The sequence below is a fragment of the Delphinapterus leucas genome, chromosome 9, assembly GCF_059928025.1.
Source record: "Delphinapterus leucas isolate spDelLeu-1000000601 "Yukka" chromosome 9, BTC_Dleu_Yukka2, whole genome shotgun sequence".
In the NCBI taxonomy this organism is placed as follows: Eukaryota; Metazoa; Chordata; class Mammalia; order Artiodactyla; family Monodontidae; genus Delphinapterus; species Delphinapterus leucas.
Window position 1 is genome coordinate 102955345 of NC_143137.1, and position 24127 is coordinate 102979471.

General features: G+C 49.3%; 1 protein-coding gene across 11 annotated transcripts in view; it reads left to right on the top strand.

Moving 5' to 3' along the window:
* The first annotated feature begins 5866 nt into the window (after nucleotides 1–5866).
* COBL (cordon-bleu WH2 repeat protein) overlaps nucleotides 5867–24127 on the top strand; it is a 259723-nt gene continuing 241462 nt past the window's right edge. For 3 of the 11 annotated variants that reach the window (XM_030761494.2, XM_030761495.2, XM_089917924.1), the window contains exon 1: nucleotides 5874–6311. In XM_030761494.2, coding sequence (XP_030617354.2) covers nucleotides 6190–6311 — 122 coding nt within the window. In that variant the 5' untranslated portion in view covers nucleotides 5874–6189. Of the gene's footprint in view, nucleotides 6312–6491; nucleotides 6805–24127 lie in introns of those variants that run through there. The other 8 variants (XM_022593180.3, XM_089917921.1, XM_089917916.1 and 5 more) reach the window with 7 other exon arrangements.

Sequence of the window (24127 nt, forward strand, 5' to 3'; positions counted from 1 at the left end):
AGGGCACGAACCCATGTCCCCTGCATCAGCAGGTGGACTCTCAACCACTGCGCCACCAGGGAAGCCCTATACTGCCATTTTTTTAAAGGAGGATTAATACTCTTCAAACAGAACTTAGATTAGGCAATGATTTCTTAGATATGGCACAAGCAACAAGAGAAAAAAGTAAATTAATTGAACTTCATCAAAAATAAAATATTCTGTGCTTCAAAAAACGCCATCAAGTGTGTGAAAGAACAGACATAGAAAACAAACTTACAGTTACCAAAGGGGAAAGCGGGTGGAAGAGAGATAAATTAGGAGTTTGAGATTAGCAGATACAAACTATTAGATATAAAATAAACAACAAGGTCCTTCCTACTGAACAGCACAGGGAACTATATTCAATATCCTGTGATAAACCATAATGGAAGAGAATATAAAAAAAGAATGTGTATATATGTATAACTGAGTCACTTTGCTGTACAGCAGTAGTTAACACAATGCTGTAAACCAAGTATACTTCAATTTAAAAAGAAAAGAGTGTGAAAGAATAACCCACAAAAGGATAAACTACTTGCAAATCATATATGATAGGGATTTGTATGTAGAATATAAAAAGAACTCTCACAACTTGAAAATATAAACAATCTAATTTTCAAAACGCACAAAGAACTTGAATCACATTTCTCCAAAGGAGACACACAAATAGCCACAAAGCACATGAAAAGTTGCTTAACATCATGTCATTAGGGAAACATAAATCAAAACCACAATGAGAGGGACTTCCCTGGTGGCACAGTGGTTAAGAATCTGCCTGCCAATGCAGGGGACACAGGTTCAAGCCCTGGTCTGGGAAAATCCCACATGCCGCGGAGCAACTAAGCCCGTGCACCACAACTACTGAGCCTGCACTCTAGAGCCCATGGGCCACAACCACTGAGCCTGTGTGCCACAACTACTGAAGCCCACGTGCCTAGAGCCCGTGCTCCGCAACAAGAGAAGCCTCCACTTGCCACAACTAGAGAAAGCCCATGCACAGCAATGAAGACCCAACACAGCCAAAAATAAATAAATAAATAAATAAATAAATTTATTTTAAAAACCCCAACACAATGAGATACCACTTCATACCCACTAGGATGGCTATGATCAAAGACAGACATTAACAAGTGTTTCCGAGGGCGTGGAGAAACTGGAACCCTCATTCATTGCTGGCGGGGCTGGAAAATGGTGCAGCCACTTGGTAAAAACAGTTTGGAAGTTTCTCATAGGGTTAAACACAGAGTTACCATATGACCCAACAATTCTACTCTTAGGAATATACAAAAGGGGAATGAAAACATGTTCACACAACAACTTGTACAGCTGACCTCTGAACAACACGAATTTGAACTCTTTGGGATTTTTTTCAATGGTAAATGCTACAGTACTACATGATCCACAGTTGGTTGAATCCACATATGCAGAGACTCAGATACAGAGCAACCTTGTGGAAGGTCAACTATAAATTTTACTCAGACTTTCCACCGTAGGAAGGGTTGGTGCCCCTAAGCCCCACATCATGTGTTGTTCAAGAGTCAACTCTATGTGAATGTTTTATTCATAACAGGTAAAATTTGAAAACCACTTAACATGTTCATCAGTTGATGAATCTGTAAACAAAATGTGGTCTATCCATGCAAGGGAATGTTATTTGGCCATAAGAAGGAATTAAGTCCTGTCATACGCTACAACATGGGTGAACCTTGAAAACATTGTCCGTCAAAGACTCCAGACACAAAAATCCACATTATTGTATGAGTGCATTTCTATGAAATGCCCTGAACAAGGTGGATCCATGGAGACCTAAAGGTGAATGATCCTGAGGGGGTGGGGAGATGGAGGAATAGGGAGAAAATGCTTACAGACGTAAGGTTTATTTTGGAGGTGATAACCACGCTCTGAATTTAGACAGTGGTGATGGCTGGCCACCTCTATGTATAATCAGACAACTGGATGGCCACTGGAGTGTACACTTGGAAGAGGGGACTCTTATGGCATGTGGATATCTCAATAAAAATCAAGGACTCTACATGAATTTTTTTTTGGTTACTATTGTCAATTAATAATCTCACATGAAATGCAGTCTAGTTTTAGTAATTTACCAACCTAAAAAAAGTTATTAAATCCTAGCCTAAAGCAAACTTGAAAACTTATGCGGAGAGAGTGAGCTCTGGTGTCTTGTCTTCTTATAAGGACCCTAGTCCTGTAGAGCTGGGACCCCACCCTTATGACCTCATGGAACCTAAATTACCCTCTGAAAGGTTCTATTTCCAAATACAGTCCCACTGGAGGTTAAGGCTTCAACTTAGGAATTTGGTGCGGTGGGGGGTGGGGACACACACAATTCAGTCCATAGTACATTCAAAATAAATATCCATTTTGGTATCTAAATTGATATTGATCATATGGTACACTTTTTATTTTTTTTTTAGTATTTATTACCCTAATTTTTAACGTAATTTACCTAATTGTAAGTTTATATAATTTAATTTTATATTGAAGTTTAGTTGATTTACAGTGTTTCGGGTGTACAGCAAAGTGATTCAGTTATACATGTTTTATATATATATATATATATATATATATATTTTTTTTGGCCATGCTGCATGGCTTGTGGGATCTTAGTTCCCTCGACCAGGGATTGAACCCGTGCCCTCAGCAGTGAAAGCACAGAGTCCTAACCACTGGACCGCCAGGGAATTCCCTATATATAGTCTTATATATTTTTATCAGATTCATTATAGGTTATTACAAGATATTGAATATAGCTCCCTGTGATGGTATTTTTTTTTTTTTTTAGGTAATTAAAATTGCATAATCAGGCCCTGGAAAAACCTGGATTTGCCTCTGATGATTCTTATATTTCAGAGGAGGAAACTAAATCTTAGAAAGGAGAAGAACTCCCTCTTAGTAATTCTGTTAGTGAGTGGAGAATCAGGCCTGAGGCTAGTGTGTTTGAGCCTAAACCCTAGCTTCCCTCCCTCACTGGGAGCTTGTTAGAAATGCAGGCTCTCAGGTCCCACAGCCCTGGAGCCACTGGACCAAGAGCTGCATTTTAACAAGATCCCCAGAGTGTCTTGTGTGTATTCAAGTTTGGGAAGCCCTGCTCTAAGCTGATCTGCCTGGGGGGGGTGGGTGCGTGTCATGTACATTCCTCCCCTCCTTTTCCCCGGATGCATGCTGGGTAGCTGGAGGGACTCTGGGCATTGCAGGGACCCCACCTGGAGGCGGGGGCTGAGTGCGCAGGCTGAGTGGGGTGCTGAGGGCCTTTGCTGCCCAGCAGAAAGGGGAGGTCTGGGCAGAGAGGGGGCAGCAAAGCAGGGCGTTGGGGTCAGGGCAAGGGAAGGGAGCCCCTGAGATGGCCTCACACTCTGCTTCTCAGCAGCAGTGACAGCACCCACTCCTTCGGTCAAGAGCTGCATCACGGCCGTCCAGAGCCGTAGCCAGGGCGGGCCAGTGACAGTCGGCACAGGGACACCAAGCATGGTGCCCATGCCTCAGAGCGGGTGCTGAAAAGGCGCAAAGCTTCAGCTTTCCTGCAACACTTAGGAAGGTGAGACAGGCAGCTGCCAGTGTGTGTGGGAGCCTGGCCCCCGCCCTGCCATCAGTGACCTCGAGATGGGTGATGGTCGCTTGAGACGGGCCAGGGTGGGAGCATTCACACAATAAAAGTTGACAAAGTCTGCAAACGGGGGCTTTTTTTTTTTTTTGAGCCATTTTAAAAGATGTATCAGCACATCCCTGGGTATTTACAACACCCCATATAGAGCATTTAATGATAGTTAATATCCACAGAGGTGCTAGTTTAGTCAGGGACACTTAAAAGAGTGTGCCGGTAAGGAGCAGCTGGGAACCCCTGTCCCCCAGGATTCAGGTCTCTGCATGCAGGTGTGCATTTGCTGTAGAAGGTCGGTAAGCAAACCCAGGAGAGCATCCCGCTCAGGACTCCACAAGGGGCAGAGCCCCCGCCCTCAGGCTCTCAGCTATCTATTGCGGGCTCCCTATTGCTGGTACCCTGTGGCTGGAAACGCTAAACCCCTGCCTGGTACTTCTGTTTCCCTGATGTGGCTCCATCTGGGAGGTGGTCAGCTGTTTCCAGCCTGCACACAATGGCTGGCACATAGCAGACACTGGAAAGTATCCATCTAACTGCACAGTTTTGGACCACACCTCTACACGGGTGGGTCTGCAGGGATCCTCACAGTAAGGGAAGTTTGGGTTGCAAACAGAGAAACTGGTTTCCTGCCTCCCAGGCTCTGTGCCCCTCCTTCACAGCTGACCCAGGAGACTGCCAGGCCTGCCACTGGAACTCTCCCCTGAGGGCCTTGGGAGCTCCACCCACCATTCCGGTGGCAGGTCTGATCCTACCCCCTGCCTCCTTGTGACCTTTTTTTCTGGTCCTTGCCCTCCACCCCACTCCTGGACAGAGGTGCCTGTTGGGTTTCGGGGTCTGAGGTGCCTGGTGGCCCTCCTGGAGTCAGAGGTGTCCAGGCTAAGGGTCCTTCCGGGCCTCTATCCCATGAGAGCAACTTGAACCTCAGCTTGGAGGTGGGAGACTGCCTCCACCTATTAATTTTTCTAGGACGTCGGCTGTCTGGCCAAGCAACAGCTACCTGCTCTGATCCCCTTCTCCACGGGGACACTGGGCTATTCCTCACCCCCACTCCTTCTGCCACAGTCCCAGGCCCTCCAGTCACCTGTGAACCATGAGTGGCACTTCCTCCTGTATCCTCAGCAGGCTCCAGGCCACAATCCTTGGTCCACTTCCCGGCTCTGGCCCCTCCCAGGCTGCGCTTTCCCATGTGGTGTCCAGAGCAAGGAGGGACTCCTGAGACCCTGGGGAGGAGCCCCTGACCCCCAAACCTAGAGGGGGAAGGAGTCGTGGAGACTCATTCAGTGCACTGGTTATTTTATGGAGCGCCCCCTCCACCTGCCAGGCACTGTCCTAGATGCTGGGGGTCCAGTGATGCATGAAACAGACAAAGGCGCAACACTCACTGAGATCAAATTCTAGGGGAGGAGACAGATGGCCAGAAACATGCTGAATATGAGATGTACTTATATATTTATATTGCATTGATTTATAATGTATGCACCCATAATTGTTTATATACTTATATAAATATGAACAAAATTTATAAATACATTAATATATAAGCAACATTCTGTTTATAATGCAAGCATAAACAGTTCTTTATAAATATAAACAAACATTTAAATACATGCAAACAACAAATATATACTAAAATATGTATACTATTGATATATATACAAACAGAATGATAAATGCGTGGAAGAAAAATAACTCAGGACAAGCAGAGCAATACTAAGTCTGTGCTTTCACACAGAGGGCTCCGGGAGGGCTTCCCTGGGGAGGTGGTATGGTATCTGAGCAGGCACCGCAGGGTGGGACGGTGCAGGGGGGCAATCCCGTGGCAGAGCATCCCATGCAGAGACCTGAGGTGGGCAGAGCCGCAGGGCGCTGGGCTCCGAGGCCGAGAGCCGAGGTAGGAAGAGGCCTCTGGGTGGGCGCCCCGGCCTCAGCACTTAAGGCCTTTCAGGTCCGAGCAAGGACTTCGCATTCTGTGTCTAGACCGCCCCCCGCCCCCGCTTCGTTAATGGGAAAGCTGGAGGGTAGCGGGAGGACGACTCAGGCTGCCTCGGGATTCTTCATCCAAGTTTAAGGTCCGAAGCAGCACCTCCTCCGACACCGATCCCTGCAGGCTCACTTACTCGCCTTTTAGTCTAGTCGTTGGAACCACAGCAAAGAGTCATTTCTGTTAGTCAGACTTTCGCACTAGCCCAGATCCCTTTTGTGGCCTTGGGGTGGGTTAGGAGGCGTGTGGGGTGAAGCTCGCCAGATCGGGGGCCTCTGGCTGGCTTGCTCTGGGCCCCCCGCGGGCTACCTCTGCTGGCATTTCGGCCCGCGGCCAGCACTCGGGCCCACCGCGGGGCAGCGCGACCGCGGCGCCTCGAGAACAACTAGGCAGAGTCGAGCGCGCGTCCACCCGAGCTCCGGGAGCACCTCCCGGCCGGCTCCAGCGCCCGCAGCTTCCGGCTCAGGACGCCGGGGCGGGGCCCGAATCTGCATTTCTAGCCGGCTCCCAGATGCTGCAGGTCAGGCACCCACTTTGAGACCCACCGCACCAGAGCTCCGTTGCCCGGATGGAGGTTCTGTTGGGTTCCAGGGCAGCGAGCCTGGCACCGCTCACTCACTCCTCGATCGCCAACCTCAGTCCTCCCGCCGGTCCGCCCACCTCGCCCTCGCCGGGCCCCGCCGCTGCCAGGTGCTTCCCCCTCCGCAGCTCCTCCCCGCCGCGGCGCTGCGCGCTCCCGGGGCCCAGAAGTCCGGGAGAAGCGGGCGGCAGCGCGGCGGCCGGCCGGGAATCGCCCCCGGGCGCCGGTGCCGCCGGGCCCCTGTCCCGGACGCGCGCCGCGGGCCGGGTCCGCCGCTCGGGAGGCGCGCGGCGGCGGCGGGGGCGGCGCTCCCGGGGGCGCGGCGCACCTTACTCCCGGCGCCCCCGCCCCGCGCCGGCCCCTCCCCGCGCGGCCCGCGCTCCCGCCCGCGCGGGTCGGTTCCAGCCCCTTCCGTCGTCCCGGCCCCGCCGCTGTCCTCCGCCGGCCCGCGAGGGAGGACGATGGGTCGGCGCGGAAAAAGTGAATGAGGGCGGCGGCGGCGGCTTCGAGCGCCTGACTCGCGGGGCCAGAGCGCCGCCCGCGCCCCCCGCCCGCCGGCTCCATGGACGCGCCGCGCGCCTCGGCGGCCAAGCCCCCGACCGGGTAAGCGGCTCCGGGCTCCGCTCGGCTCGGACGCCCGCGCCCGCACGGCGGGCACTCGGGACGGGGGCGCCTCTCTCCGGCCCGCGGGCCCGCGCCCCGCGAAGGAAGGGGTTTGTGTACTTTGTGCTCCCGGGTCGTTGCCCGGGTAACAGTGTCAGGCCGAGGCCCGGGCGCTTTTCGCGTGGGTGCGTTTGTGGGCGCGATCCCTTTGGGGGGTCCCCGCGGGCAGAGCCCCACCGAGCCCCGAGCCTTCCTCTGCCACCCGCGAGGGCTCTCCGGGGTGGGGGGGTGGGGTTGGAAGGCAGTGGAGACTCGGCCCCGGCCCCCAGCCCTGTCGCTGACTTGCCCGGTTCCCGCCCGCGTCCCAGTCTGGTCACCCCGCACCCGGCACGGCACCCCGCCCCACCGTCCACTCTACCTTCCCCCCAAAAGGAAGGGGAACAGGTTCCGGGCCCCCGGAGGCGCCTGGGTGCCGCGGTCTCAGGAGGGCTGTGTAGAGGGCACTGCCCTGGAGGTTCTCCTGACCGCTGCTCCCCCGCCCCGGCAGGCTTTTCGGGGCTCCCCTGCACAGGGCACAGGCGGGGCGGGCCGGGCCCGCGTCAGGGACCCTAGCATCGGAGTATAGTCGGGGCTCCCATCCCGGCTGGCGTGGTCTTGCCCCTGCCCAAACTTTCGCGGGGTCTGTTTTCCATCCCCACACCTCGCGTGTGTGGATTGCATGTCACGTTCACATTTTACTCGCAGAAAGAGTGACTTCCTTAATACAAGAAAAACAAGCCTGCTCTTTAACCGGATCCTGAGGCGGAATCTGAACCTTGCACGACCCCACGGGGCCTGGCGGCCGCTGCGCTGCAACGTTGCGCGCTCTGCTTGCGGCTGCCTTGCTTCTCCGCGGGGCGCACCCAGGACCTGCGAACTGTCTTACTGGGCCTGGAGCAAATGTGTGATGAGTCCTGCAAATGGAATGAGTGCCTGGGGTGGGCCCTGCACCTGCTTACCGAAAGGGCCCACGTTCCCCTCTAGCAACTGGTCTCCAGCGAGGCAGCTTTGGGGACAACTAATCTCATTTCTTTGCAGTGTATCCCACTGACTCATCCTGCCCGCGTGTGCCCATAGGCCGCGGTGCTGCCCAAGTGCGCAAAAGGTTTTCAAAAACTGGCTTTTTTTTTTTTTTTTTAACTCTCCCTTTAATGCCAGGAAAAAGTGAGCCAGGTTAGCAAATCAAATAATCCTGAGGCTGAGGAATGTTAAAAAGAACTTTTTTCTTTTGCAGGGCGCTTAGTGGTTATGTAATTACGTTTGAATAAATAAATCTCCCGCAAAGAAAATACACGTGGGAAATCCTTTTTCATGGCAGGGGTCATTGCAAAATGACTTAGAGAAATGTGAAACATAATTGCCTCTAAATCTGCCGTCTTTGGAGCTTATTTAATGAGCCTGTTTAAGGAGACGGAATCGTTTTTTGGCAAAACTACCTTAGAAATATATTTGAAGCAGAGAACATTTAAGAGGCCAGTGAAACGGTATCCAAAAACTATCTGTGAGATCCTTTAAAGGAATCTGATTGTAGAAGTGAAACGGGGAGCCCTCTTTCCAGGCTGGTACTGCGTAAGCAAGAGGGCAGTCACCCTGGGTCTGGTTCACAGTGCTTTGCAGAGCTCTGGTTGGCCTTCATGTCCAAGTCCCCCAGGGAGACTAAGGACTTTTGCTGTGGATATGGTAACAAAAGTGAGATTGTTATTATTGATGCATTTGGTTCTGTCCCCACACTCACATCCAGAACCTCTGATCTGCTTGTTTGAACATCTTTGTCCGAGAAATGTAGACATAGTGCTTTTAAGTCTATTATTCCCAATTACTGTATCATTTTTCATTTGTTTTAGTACATTTTAGTGAAGTCAAGCAATATCAACGTGCTTAAAATCAGAGGAAAGAAATGGTCTTGGGTTCTTTTGAATGTTTTATATGATTTAGGTGTATCGGTTGCCTACCAGAAAGGAAAGATACAGATGTGAAAATTTTGGCTTTGGTACATTATTGGTGGTAGTCAGCTTCTGTTGGTTCTTCACCGAAATTACAGTCTCGTCTCTCTGACTGGTTCCTATGTTGCCTAAGAATAAGGCAGTGCTTGCCACGTACTCCGGGGAATTTGTTTTTCTCTGATACTGCCATGATTGGTTATCCAATCCCACTTTCGGTAAGTTATCACTTCTCTGCACGATAGCAGATAACTGATGTAACGAATTTGTTGTCGTTCACTGAAACTGGCACTTTTCCTTGTAATGGGCTGGATGGGGGACAATGAATTAAGGAGATTTCACATTGTAAAATACGGTGTATGACAGCCCTTCTTGAGGATTACTGAAGGGCCAGAGGACTTAGTGAATGTAAACTCACCCATCGTATGTCTGCCTAAATTATTAATGCAGTTATTTGTTATCTTTGTTGAGAACACAAGTATACATTTTAGTTAGATTGAAGTTATAGGTTTTTACTAGTAATTTCATTAAAATCATAACTTAAGATGAACTTAAAACTGTCTGGGGAAAGTATTCTTTTAGGAAAGAAGACATGCAAAAACTAAGAGTCAGACTTGATGTGACGTTTTAGGAATTTCAGAGCTCAGTTGAGGTATAATAATGGATGGAATATTCTAGAATGCAAGTAAAGGTAAATTACCTTTGGATGAGGTTCTAAAATATCTTTAAGTCCATTTAAGACAAAGTTTATTGGCTTACTTTTAGTTTGAGTATGTGTAAGATCCATCCCAGTAGTTGGTGATGGACACGGGGTTAACTGTCCCACTGGACCCTATATGAATAAGAGACAGAACGTTGGTGAGTTTGGTAGGATACTGGTTAATTTTTTTTTTTCTATGGCGGAAACACGTATTTCTGTAGAATAAAATAGTCTCCAGTGACATGAAATGTCTAAACAGCTGGTGCCTTTGACCATTGACTGCATTCAGGCAGTGTGCTGATATAAAAATCAGTGGAAGTTTTCTAGTCAGTCTCATCAAAAAGTGTGCTTCCTGGAGACATAGATGGTAATCCTTTTTCTGCATAAATTCATCTTTATTTAATCAAGTTATTAGAACAAGAAATAATTTTTTTTTTGCCTTTTTTTTTTGTTTTTTTTTTGCTGTACACGGGGCTCTCACTGTTGTGGCCTCTCCCGTTGCGGAGCACAGACTCTGGATGTGCAGGCTCAGCAGCCATGGCTCACGGGCCCAGCCGCTCCGCGGCATGTGGGATCTTCCCGGACCGGGGCACGAACCCGTGTCCCCTGCATCGGCAGGCAGACTCTCAACCACTGCACCACCAGGGAAGCCCAAGAAATAAATTTTAAAATATTAATTCAAGTGGGTAACTTGAGCTACTTGAGTCCTTTCAACACCCAACCTAGCGTTCAGTATAGGAGGCCGCTACTCCCGACCGTAAACTTGGGTGGCCAACTCAGCATTTCCTACCTCACCTCTCACGAGCATACAGAGATAATAAAATATTAACAGGTGTGCCCCATAATAACAGGTTTAGGCTTCTAGGCCTTTTTTTTTTTTTTTTAAGGTTTCTAGGCTTTTGGCCAATGTGTTAGAAAATGTATTTACATCCTTAAAAATGACAGTGTGTCTAATTATTGGCTTCATTAAACTTTTCCCATTTAATTTGAGCTGCATTTTTTAAATGTTATGTTGGCAGTTCATTTAAGAATGTCAAAGTTATTGTTTGATATAAAGTGTAAAGGAAGCCTAGGAATTTTATCCTTTTGTAATTATAGTTTTTCTTAAAATTTTCTTGACACGTAAGAGGAGTTGGACATTTCCCTGTTACAATAGCAAATAACCTCAGAGCACTGTAAGTATTTCTCAGTGGTTGTATAATGAAGGTGAAGCTAATATACGATTAAATTTGCTGTAATGACGTTTGTACTGTGCTGGGTTCTCCTGACTCTGGGCACGGCGGCCTGCAGGCCCTCCTCTCTCCCTCCCTGCCTGACTTTTCTGGCACCAGCGGAGTGGATTATTATTGGGTAGGTGCAGGCAAGTGACACCCCCACGTGCATGCAGGTCTGGGTCCAGCGGCCGCTTTAATTTGGGACCTGGGAAGTGAAGTAATTTCTGAACACCCGAGAATGCTTCCATAATTATTAAGAAAAGAGTGATTATAGGCTGTCTGCACAGCAAGGAGCAGTTTAGGTTTCTAGGCCTTTTGTGCTTTGTTATTAAATTTATCATTAAATTTAAATTTTTAATTGACCATCAGTTTTAAAAAGTGAGCCGAGATATTTGACATCAAAGTAATGTTTAGACTGAGGATGTGCAAATTTAAAACATAGGAGCAGTTGGTTGTGATTTGGACTTGAACTAAATAAAAACATTTAGTGGAGAGGTCGTGTATTTATTATGTGTTTCCCGCACCCCTTTATTCTCTCCCCATCCTCATATAATTGTGGGGTCTGTGGATTGTACGTTTCGGGTAATTTTAGTTGTACATTTTTTTCAGTTGCTTTATACTATAACAGAATATAGATTTGATATTTCCTGATCCACTGAAGGCTTTTATATATCTTCATCTTTGCATTTTTTTCATGATTTAAGCCATTTAATTTTGATGTATGTTATTGACATAGTGATAATCTGCCTTTTTACTCTTTTATGGTTTTCTTTTAAGCGAATTTTAAATCTCTCCCCTACCCCCTACCACTTTATACCTTTGCTTCCACTTTCACCTTGTCCTGCAGTGTTCACTGTTCAGGACCACTTGCTGGCTTTCAGCCCCTGAGTTGATGGCAGCGTCTTTTATCACTTTTCCTTCATGTTCCCATAGTTCCTTATTTTTTACCTGTCTCTTCCAGTCGTAGTATTCAACTTTTTTTCTGACTTATATCAATACTTTATATGGTTTCATTTGCTTTTATACACAGCTAATGATGGTAATTGTTTTCAAGACCTAATGGTGTTTATTCTAAAGTAGATTTTGCTACGTACTCTGGTGGGTCTCCGGCAGCATCTGTGTTTCCTCCCGTCCATCTCCGGGATGGTCCCCCGCTTCAGAAATGAGGACGCTCACTTCCCCGGCTGGGGGCACACTGCAGCCTTGAGGGTTTTCACAGGCTTCCATTTGTCCCCTAATTAGGCGCTGAGCTGTTGCTTGCCAGGACCGTGTCTTCTACAGGTCAAGTTCAATGAGAATAAATTCCACAGCCAAAATCATTTCTATTTAAAAATTAAAGGAAAAGCTTTTCAAGCAACGGCTAAGATGTATTTTGTTGAGGTACATTTGATGAGACAGGTTCCCAGACCACAAACACTTTTCTCACAAACCCTGTTGTAGATCCAGTCCCCACCTCTGCCAAACCAAATGCTACCTTTTTAAGAGACACTGATTGCTTTAGAAAGATCATTGAAGTCCTTATCCTTTTTGAAAAAAACTGACACAAATTCCCAAAGTTGAGCCAGATAGACCAGGAGTCCTGGTTCATTGCTCTCCCCCTTCCTTCTCACTGTGTTGTCCAAGATCTCAGACGAGGAACCATTGTCTTAGGGACACTCTCCCCTCCCTCCAGACGAGGACAGCAGGCTGTCTTTCTCCCTGGACACACGTGGATACACGTGGACATGCTCACACCCCGACTGGGCGAGACGGGTATCTCCCTAATCTAGAATGCCTTGTGCTTGGTCATTAATCCTGTTTGACTTTCTCCTATCAAAGGCAGACAGGCAGGCTTGGTGGAAGGGAAACGGGCTCAGGAATAAGAAGACTTGGGTCCCAGTGTCAGTTGTGCAGGATTAAACTGACCTTCTGAGCCGAGCCTGCTGGCCTGTCCTGGGGTAGCTCCTGCCTGTTTCCCAGCCCGGTGCTGTCCCACGAAATTCTGTGAGGGTTAATGATGCTCTGTATCTGTGTCCAGTCCAGGAGCCACTGAGCACTTGAAATGTGGAGCTGAATTTTTCACTTTCTTCAATTTTCATTCATTTAAATGTCAACAGCCAGGTGTGGCCAGTGGCGCCCTAGAGGGCATGCAGTTCCAGTCTCTTCTATTTTCCCTGCCCCCTTATCCCTCCCGAACCAGACTGTGCCCTGCTTTCTCAGACTTTCTCTCTCCCCGAGGCCCGTGGGCTTTTCTTCTCCTTTCCTAGGTGGTTGCTGCCCCCTCACCCAGCTGCAGCTGGGGACTCCATCGAAGGCCCTCGAGACCCTCCCCTCCAGTCTCGGATGAGAGCCCTGACCTTCGCCTCTTGTGGCAGTGGTGATTCCCCTGTAGGAAACCCTCATGTGGGTTTCCATTTACTCGTCTCTGACCATCTGACTTACGAGCTCCTGGCGGGCAGGGATGCTACCTGGTGATAAATTGTGTCATAACTTTGTGGCACGGGACACGATGCACAGCTGCAATTCTGTAAATGAGCCCTGCTTCCCCGTGATTCGTGGAGGGTATTGGATAAGATGAGCTCAAGACTCACATGAGATCTAAAATCATAGGATCAGAAGGGTTCCCAGAAATTACAGACCCTTCTTTTGTCAAAACTGACTTTTTAAAAACTGGCTGCTTCATCTGGCTTTTGCCGGACTATAGGACAACAGAAAGGTCAGTTGTTACTACACCATTCAGCCCGATCCACTCCGACTGGGCTTGCCAGCTGTGCCATCCTGCCTCTGCAGACTTGAGATGTGTTGGACGTCTGATTTTGTGGAACTAGAGTGACAGTATCAGACGATGCAAAGTGATGGTGGCTGAGAGAGGAGATGAAAGTCTGTGGAAGTCCTGCTGTGGTCTGAATGTCTGTGTCCCTCCCAATTGAACATGTTGAATCCCTAACCTCCAAGGTGGTGATATTAGGAGGTGGGCTTCTGGGGTGGGGCCCTCATAATTGGGATTAGGATTAGTGCCCTTATAAAGGACACCCTGAGCGCTCCCTTGGCCCTTACACCGTGTGGAGGTACAGTGAGGAGTCTGCAACCCGGAATAGGGCCCCCCCCGGACCACGCCAGCACCCCGACTTCGGCCTTCCATCCTCCAGAACTGCGAGCAATACATACTGTTGCTTAGAAGCCACCCAGCCTGTGGGGTTTTGTCATAGCAGCCCGAACAGGCTAAGACAAGATGCCAAGTCACAGGGGACCTGCTTCTCCCTGTCTGGGGGCTCTGCCGGGGCCATCTGCCCCAACGCAGCCTGAGGTGGGGGAAGGAAGGGGACGTGCCCTTTCCTTTGAGGTGCCCTTTCCCTTCGCTCATGTCTGTTGACCCAGGCTTTGTTTTTATCGTTGTAAAATTTACATGATACAGCGTTTACCATTGGTACAGCTCAGTGGCATTAAGTCCGTTAACACTGTTGTGCAGGTGTCACCACCTCCAGCTCCACGATTTTTTTCTGCCCGAACCGAAACTCTGTATCCATTAAACACTCACTCCCCACCCACTTCCTCCAGCTCCTGGCGCCCACCATCCTACTTTCTGTCTCCGTGGATTTGACTCCTCTAGGGACCTCATATAGGTGGACTCATACAGTATGTCTCTTTCTGTAACTGGCCTATGTAACCTAGCAGAATGTCCTCAAGGTTCATCCATGTGGTAGCAGGTGTCGGAATTTCCTTCCTTTTTAAGGCTGAAAGTGTAATCACAGCACTTGTCAGTGGACACTTTGGCCTCCACCACTGGCTGCTGTGAAGTATGCTCCTCTGGACGTGAGACTGCAGATACCCGTCTCTGCTTTGACTCCCTCCCCCATATCCTCCCAGGAGTGGGATTGCTGGACTGTAGACAGTTCTGTGTTTAACTTTTCGGGAATCGCCGTCCTGCTTTACACAACAGCTGCGCCGTGTGGCATTCCCACCAGCAGCGCCCAGGAGCTCCTGTTTCCAGCATGCTGTCCGCTGGCTGTGTCCTCATCACCTGGTCCTTTACAGTCTTGGAGGGAGAGGGGACGGGACCAGGGAGCTTCCCGGCATCGTTGCTAGTGTGCTCGAGCCTCTGACTCTCTGTGGGGAGTGGGGGGAGCTGAGGTGAAAGTGGGCAGACCAGGCAGGTGTCCCTGCTTCTCCCCCTCCTCCAGGGTCCTGGGGGACCCCCAGTTTCTTCAGACTGGGGGCCCCTGGCGGCTCCTGGGCCTCTGCTGGAAACGTGGCCTTAGTTTGCTCTGAGCATCCCTCACGGCCATGGTGCAGGGTTTCCTCCACAGTGTGGCTGTGGGTCTGTGACAGCACCTGCTGGGCAGCTGGCATCTCTGGATAGCAGCGGCACCACCCCCAGGGCCTTCCAGGAGAGCCCCATGCACCAGCCTGGCCCTGACCCCATGGCTTCATTTGGAACAGATCAGGGCACCAACAGTTTGCTTTTTACGATGTCTCTGTTCCTGTTACGGGTGCCCTGCCCACTGTGTCTTGTTCAGAATGGGCACCAGCCTGAAAAGGGGGTGGGGTGGGGGAGGCAGGAGGATTTCCAAGCCTGGGCCCCCGGGGTGGCCGTAGCAGGAGAATCAGGGTTCCCGCCTGGGAAGTTGGGTGGGTTGGGAAGGGGATGGCAGACAGGACGAGGAACCCCTGCGAAGCATTTGTCTCAGCATCTGTGCTCCATTCGGCCTTCAGCTCAGGGAGTGGACCAGATGTGTTGACCCTTCGGTTACGTGGAAGCGGCTTGAATGATTCAATGCTTAGGTAGCAAACTAAGTTAGGAGACTTGGGAAAACGGGCTGTGGGCACGAGTGCGTGTGCACGCGCGTGTGTGTGTGCAGGTGGCGGGGACGTGATGTTTAAGCTCAGTCCCAGCCCTGGGCACAGTAGCAGGCTCCCAAATCAGATTCTGGCAGTTCTTGCAAACCTGATGTTTAGGGAGTTGAATTTAAAAATAGCTCAGGTGGGAGTGATAATACAGCAAAAGTGTAGACTTGTGTTCCCATGGCCAATTCCTGAGACTTCAAACAGTGATCGTTGTGTTGGCTGGAGCCCTATTAATTAAGAGCAAAATCCACTAATGTTCAATAAACAAGCCATTAGGTTGGAAAGAGACTGATTCACTGTGGCCAGAATCTAGACATTTGCCACTGAGAGTAGCTCCCTGCCAGAATTCCCCACCCGTCTGCCCGCCCGTCTGTCTTGCTGCCTATAATTATCACATGGAGTTGGCTTGAAAACTTTCTCCCTCTGATGCTGTGTCTAAACCCCTTCTTACATCTCAGTGGTTAACAGTGTCTGGACAGCGTCACACACAGGAGGAGTGGTCTGCAGACCTGTCAGTGGATTTAAAAAGTGGTGGTTGCCAAGGGGGAGGGGGGTGGGGGAGGGAAGGATTGGGAGGTTGAGGTTAGCAGATACAAACGATTATATATAGGTTGGATAAACAGCAAGGTCCTACTGTAGAGCACAGGGAACTATATTCAATACCCTGTGATAAACCATCATGGAAAAGAAGATGAAACAGAACGTGTATATATATGTGTATAACTGAGTCACTTTGCTGTACAGCAGAAACTAACACAACATTGAAAATCAACTATACTTCAATTAAAAAAAAAAAAAGCTTTTAAAGAGAGGTGTTCCTGGGGGTCATGAAGCCAAGTGTCTTTCGTGCCCTAGCCGCCCTACATCACTCCCCCTGCCCTCCCCCACCGCTTCTCAGGTGCCGATGCCTGGTTTCCATGCAGTGATCCACAGATGTAGAGTTGTCCCCAACGAGGTTAGGGGGGGAATTTTACCACATTCAGAAGAGTAATGAAAACTAGTTTGGGAACGAGATGAATTTAAATTGAAAAAGATTTCAGTGTAAAGTATTTCCTTGTTATTCGTCAATTCTTTTTTCACTGACCATCATGTTTCACGTTTTTGGAATGCTGCCTTTGGGGTTGGACATTTTTCTCAAAGGAGGAGACAAATGCTTTTCGCGAGGACCTGCCTCATTTCAGCCTTTTAGTCATCTGTGATACTAATGGTTTCCAGCTGACGGGACAGGCGTCACCAGCCCCGCCCCAGGAGGCTGGAACCCCATCGGTGCTCCAAAGTTGGTGGATGTAATTCTCTCTACAGCTTACGGGTGCGATTGTCACATGGCTGAAGACTCCAGGCTGGTGTCCTGCCCCTCACCCTGAGGTCACCCACCACACAGAATAGAGGCCTGGGACATAGCTTCCAAAGTCCCGTTGGCTAAAGCTACCATCTGGTTTCCGCAGGTGATGCCCCTGGACTGTTTCCGAACCACCTGCGTTTCTCAAGGGCATTTTTCTGAAGAAACAGTCCCCTTGTCAGCATCCGAGTGGCTTCTTGCTTGTGTGTGGGACCCATGATGTTACCCACCTGATGGTAGCGGTGTTGATAGGTCTCCAGATGTGCAACCCTGAGTCGCCCGGGTGGGGTGTTGTTTTGGGAGAGGTAAGTGGGGTGGGATCCCAGCTCTTGTGGAGCACAGACAACGTGTTTGTGAATTAACGTGACGCCTCGAATGCAGACTTCTCCCCCAGCAAGACATTCTGCCGATCCTGGCTTAGGAATTAATAGACGTTTCAGCACCTCCCTTGGCCCAGGGTGTTGACTCAGCTCACTGCGTCTTGTGCCCGTAGGTTTTGGGAAAGCGCAGGGCTCTGCCCTGCCCCACAGACGGGCTGCCCTCAAAGTAGAAGCTACGCAGACTCAGACTCACAGGGCTGGGGGTGTGATTTTTTTGTGGGCGGCCTTGGCCGGACCATGGGTCATGCTGTGAGTGTCACAGTAAGCCTGGCAGCTTTCACCGCCCACCTCCTGCAGGTGGGTGGGCGTCAGAGATGGGGGCTCCTGGGGTTAATGTCCCCCATCTCTGGCCTCCCAGCATGGAGGAGCTAGGAGGCAGGATATTCCGGGTGGTCCTCAGGGCAGCGCTGTTGCTGCTCTGTCCTGCAGCTGACGCCAAGTGGCCTCATAGGTGGAAAGGATCGCCATCATCACCAGGTGGAATTGACTGAGCGCCCACCTGGGGGCACCTTAGTGTCGTGAAGGTCCCTATACAGGTGCTCTTAGCCCCCCAGGGTCTGTGCCAGCCCATCATTCCTCGGTGTGTTTTCTTCTTCTTTTTAAGCTTGTTTTTAGTCACACTCACGAAAATAACTTATCATGCTTTATGAAGCTTTACTTAACCTGTGTGGAATCCTTTCCATCTGTCAGTTATAACTGATAAATGACACACCCGGAGTTGGAAGAATATGTCCTTTCTCTCTTTATTTTCACTGTCGGTCAGTGGAAAACATTGCTTTTTAGACAAGACATCTGAATGGCAACCCCAGGGGGAAATTATATGTTTGGAATGTTTTCTTGCTGTTTACTTCTCATTTTCTGAGTTGAAAATGATAGGTATTCGTATGTCAGCGTTTAGACTTTACCTGGCAAGGTTAATGGGAAGTAATGGATGACTTGTTTTTAAACTGGGCTGGTTTTAATAATACACTTGTGTGCGGGAGGGGTGCACACTTCATTCTCATAACATTGTTATATAGGTAGGGAGTGTTTTTTTTTTTTAATCGAAGTATAGTTGATTTACAATGTTGTGTTAGTTTCAGGTGTACAGCAAAGTGATTCAGTTATACATATACATATTTTTTTCAGATTCTTTTCCCTTATAGGTTATTATAAAATATTGAGTAGAGTTCCCTGTGCTATCCAGTGGGTCTTTGTTTTTTCCATATTTTATATATAATAGTGTGTGTATGTTAATCCCATACTCCTAATTTATCCCTCCCCACCACTTCCCCTAGGGTAACCCTAAGTTTGTTTTCTATGTCTGTGGGTCTCATTTTGTTTTGCAAATAAGTTCATTTGCATCTTGTTTTTTTGTTTTTTTTTTTTTTTAGGTTCCACATATAAACGATATCATGACATTTGTCTTTGTCTGACTTACTTCACTTAGCATGATCATCTCTAGGTCCATCCACATTGCTGCAAATGGCATCATTTCATTCTTTTTTATGGCTGAGTAATATTCCATTGTATGTATGTACCACATCTTCTTTATCCATTCCTCTGTTGATGGACATTTAAGTTGCTTCAATGTCCTGGCTATTGTAAATAGTGCTGCAATGAACACGGGGGTGCATGTATCTTTTCGAATTAGAGCTTTCTCCAAATACATGTCCAGGAGTGGGATTGCTGGATCATATGTTAGCTCTATTTTTAATTTTTTAAGGAATCTCCAGACTGTTTTCCATAGTGGCTGCACCAATTTACATTCCCACCAACAGTGCAGGAGGGTTCCCTTTTTCCCACGCCCTCTCCAGCATTTATTATAGGTAGACTAGGTAGGGAGTGTTTTTATAATGCTGAATAGGCATTGGCATTGAAACATGTTTTCATTTATTTTCTACGTGCAGAAGTGATATATCGTTGGGAGAAAAAGCTTTGCACCAGGTTTCACTTATGTCCCTTTTCTTTTGTCCACGTGTGGTAGTGACCACCTGTTGCTCTGCAGGAGGTCCTGATGTTGCAGGCTGGGGATTTTGAGGGAGGAGCCAGTGGCTTGCTGCTGTCTGGTCACCTCCATGATGAGGGTGTGGATGTAAAGAATGGCAGGTGGGACAAAAAGGTCTTCAAATGCACCCTCTTGGTGCCACTTGGACCTGGGCATCCCTTCATCCTTGGTCTTGTCTTGACTGATATGGAGATGGTGGAGCAGCCTGTGATTGGATTGGGGTCTCCCGACTGTTGGTCCAGTGAAGGATTTTGGAGGAGGTCTTTGCTCCAAACCTAAGCTGTGTCCAACATCATTGCATGACATCCTTTACCCATTAAAGAGAATATAAAATAAATAATCTAGGTTCAGCGTGGAACGCAGTCAGCGATGTCTCACATGTGTTTGATCAGCTGCTCTGTAGACTCCTCTCTGCGAGATAACACCATAGGATGATTTCCTGAAAAACATATGTTTGGAAGCGAGGTAAAATACTGAGCAAGTCTGTAGATCCACTGGGGAAAGTGTCGGGAAATGAAGACACTTGGCTGATCCAAACGGAAAAACCCAGAGGATTTACACATGCCCCGGTAGAGTCAGATTCCGTAGACAACCTAAATTCTGATACGTCTGTCTATGTTTGTCACAGGAAACATCTCAGAGCTTGGTCAACCGCCACTCCAAGCTCATTAGCTTGAGATAAATAGGTGTTCAACAATATTTGTTGTTTTGACAAACTTCCTCTTGACTCTCTGTTTTTGCTACAGTAAAGTAGTGGTAATTGGGAGGTCAAACCGGCCTCTGTGTCTGCTGCTTCTCCAGTCCGGGGTGAGGGGGCTGCCGCACCACCACCTCCCACGGCCCACGGGGCCCTCGCTGTGTACACAAAAGCAGATGTGCACCTTGACCTCCCTGTTGGGTTTGGATGATGGCCTTTCCAGCCCACGTTCAGCCGCATGTCCTGTCTCCAGATTCTATAAAAGGGCATAAAAGGTTTTTACATCTCTGCTCCCTGCAAGTGAACGTAAAAGCCTGAACCTGAAATTATGGTCCGTTGTGTTAACTGTGTAATGAGGCTTGGGAAAACATCCACCTATGACTGTAGTGTCAAACGCGCTCGTTTGTGAAGTACAGGGTTGTATCACAGCAGTGGAAACAGTAGCTTATTTCGAAGAACGCAGCCTCTGAGTGGTGTATTGTTGTCATAGGTTCGGCACTGCGTTGGGAGCATCGAGCCAATGCTTAGGCACATGCCAGAAAATGAGTCACCGTGATGGCCTCAGCTGTCTGTGACCCCCTCTGACAGCCGCGCTCTGGCTCCTGTGACAGGTCTTCACTTAAAATAGTAGTAAGAACAGTAGCAGCAGTTCATGACCAGTGAACTGGAGTGAAAATGAACTCAGTTAGGTTCCTAGTTTTGAAAGCACGGTGATCACCAGAATTGGGGCTCTTCAGGAAAAAAAAAGAATGGTCTTCTCATTTCACATTAGCAGTAGAACATCTTAGAGTAGCATTTCTCATCCCAGTTGACGGCTGGAAATCACGGCATCCTTGTTTTATTTATATAACCCCTCCTTGTTCATTATGCTGGCGGCGAGGCCAGATCTTGGCCCTTCTACGTAGCAAACTGCCCACAGTTATTTCATAAACATCTCTGAGCACAGGGAAGAGGACTCAGAGGGGACCAGGCCAAGCCAAGACATTGGAGGGCAGCTAAAACCAACATAAAGGAAGGTCTTGCAGCCCTGACTGTAGGAGGGCCCCTGTTTGAAGCCAGGAGGTGAGGAAAAGCCGGTCAGATTTGGAGCTGGGTGGAAAAGTGGATCAAGTGTGTCTGGGTGGTGGAAGATGAGGGCCGTGTGCCAGGGGAGGGGCTGCCAGGAGTGAGTGAGGGGCCCGTTCCCACCCCCATGGGGTTAACTGGCAGGCGGACACACCCCGGAGGACGGAAGGGAACAGAGGATGGCACGTTGAGATGCCTGAACCATGGGTTGGGACCACAGCGTGTGGTCTGCAGGGCCAGCCCGGGGGTCTGGACTTCATCTTGAAGAACTGGGGGATCGGTCAAAGGGATTTGAGAAGAAGAGCTCCATCCCCATGGACAGAGCTTCTTCTTAGAAGATTCCACCGAGGCCAGCGTGGCAGAGAAGCCAGAGAGGAAAGGGGAGTGTCTGGGAACTGGCTGAGTCAGCCAGAGGGACCATGGACCTGGCCGAGGGACCAGGTTGACCTCGCCTCCAGCCCTGTGAGTGGAAAGCAAGGCTCGACTCTGGGTGCCCCGGGCTCCGGGTGGCGAGGCTCTGAACCCCGAGACCTGGGGCGCCGGACCTGGGCGGAGGCGGCAGAGCTGGGCAGAAAGTCACTCCCCCCTCCCTCAGACGCTAGTATTGCCTGTGGGTGAGGCTAGTGGGTGGGGGCTGCATGGAGAGTGACAACAGCTCAGGGAGGGCACGGGCGGCGGGGCGCTCACCAGGCACCGTTTACAGTGCCGCTGTGTGCCACCCCACTTCACCCTTCCAACAGCCCGGAAGAGGGGCTGCTCTTTCCCCTGGTTTTCATGAGGAAGGTGAGACACAGAGAGGTTAAGGAGTGTGACCAGCTAGGTGACATGGGTAACCCAGATCTGAACCCAGGGACACAGGGCCTAGTGTAGTTCTTTACCCCGCAGTGCATGGTTCAGATATTTGTGGGAAGGTCGCTGTGGGCCCTGAAGAAAGTTCTAGGTCTCAGGGGAAGATGTGGGGCGGTGTGAGCAGCTGGGTGACGTCAGGCCCGCTGAGAAGACGCAGCTGCTTCAGGAGAAAGGGAGCCTTGGCCGAGGGTGGGCTGGAGCCGGGGCCTCTGGGGGTGCTATGCTGGCAGGTTGCACTTCACTTCATTTCCAGGGCCTCTGGGAGAAGGCGAGCACCCATTTCATCCTCGAGGCAGTGGCCCCAGCCTGCATCCCGCATCACACAGGGGGTGGTAACGGGATTCGGGGAGTCAGGCCCAGACCTGCCGAGCACGTGCTGCTCTGTCTGGCTTAGCATCAGGACCAGGCCAGCGTGTCGGCTGTCTGTGCCTCGGTATCCACGCCTTTAAGTCTCGAAGGCAAATATGAACACTTGTAATAACAAAGGAAGAAAGAAGCAAGGCCAGGGAACCGGGGTTTGAGGGCCAGAGATACATATCCTGTGTTTGCAGCAGGCCTGAGGCCACTGCTACTCAGAGCGTGGTCTGTGGAGCTGTCTGCAGTGAGAGAAGCATGCAGCCAGGATGGTGTCCAGAAGCTCTCACAGCAGTTTGACCTGCTGGGACATCAAAGAAGTGGCCTGGCCAAACCTGGCCACAGACTGGCAGCTCTGGTCTGTGGATGTGGTGTGAGGGTGCCTGCAGGCTTTCTGCTGTGCATTGTGTCATTTACTCCTCTCAATAGACACGTACGTAGGTACCATTATTGTCATCATTTCGGGGATGAGGACCCTGAATCCCAGAGAGGTTAACCCACCTGCTCAGGGTTACAGACCCCAGGCCTGTGGCCAGGAAGCAATGCAATGTCCCCTCCCTGGGCACTTGCAGCCGTGGACATGTCCTGTCATTCTCGGAGCAGTTCTGCCAGCCTCCTGCTGTCCCCACGCCATCACCCCACCATCAGCAGGGCCCAGGCCCATAGGCTGGTGTTCCTTGAGACCCTCCAGCTGGGTTGGAGAGGTACCAGGCATGCTGCTGGCCAGTGCCCCCTGGAACCTGGGCCCATGGGCAGGGGGGTTATTCCTCCTGCACCCAGTTGGAAACTTGTGACCTTAGGAAGAAAGAGAGGAGAAAATCAGCAAAATCTGAATTCCTGTAATTCTCACTGACTTACCTCTTTCCTGCCTCACTGCATTGTCAAGGCTAGGGATTTGCAAAAGTTCTCTGGAATATAGGACTTTCTTAACTGCCAACTCTGCCCCTGCCCCAGGCAGCCAGGCTCCTGGCTCAATCAGTAGGTTTTGAAGGAGCTCCCAGATGGCTGAGGTGTCCAATCCTGGGTAAAGATTATCCGTCCCTTCATCCATCGCATTGTTCATCCTCCCGTCCAGTGTGAAAGTGAATGGCCTGAATAAAGACACTGTTTCAAGCTCTCAAGGAGCTAAAGTTTTGTTTAGTCTGAAAGAACCACATACATTAGCACGATTAGCACAATTGTTCTAATTGTTGTTACATAATTTCCTCTTCAGAGGCCTTTCTGTCTACGTTTCAATACACTTCACATGGTTTAACCCAGTTGCCTTGGAAAACGCCACTCAGGCCCAGATTGCAGGCAAGCACTCCTGCTATACTTAGCCTCTAGCTGTGAGTCATCGGCAACATCGCAACATGGAAATGGTTATAAAGCCTTCGCAAGCATCCCCCATGAAACAGAAGGCTCTGTAAAACCCTTGCGGGGTCATTTGTCTAGTTGTTTTCCTGCAGAATTACTTGTCTTGAAACATAAATTGTTGATCAAAAAAGACATGAAATATTTAAATGGCGTAAAAAGATTCTTTGGTACAAAACCAAAAACGAAGTAAAGACAAGCTTCATTTAAAAAATGTTTTTCATCAAACATCTTTTTCATCAAACATCTTCCAGCATCTTAGGACAAACTCTTGTTTTTCTTGTCGACTGAAGAAAAACGTAAGACCTAAAAGTTGTGTGTTACGTTTTATTCGGGGATCTTACTGAGGACTATAGCCCAGGAGATAGCCTCTCAGTTCACTCTGAGGAACTGCTCCAGAGAAGCTGGGATATATTGGAGCTTTGGCTGGAAAGAAAACATGTAGTCAAACATCAACAGACTAATGGTAATCACAAAAACCAGATGTCTCAAGTTAATGATTTTAGTGTTTTTCCATGTATGGGAAGATGCAAGAGTTTGGGCTCATTGAAATTATTCCTTAGATTCACATCTTTACTATCT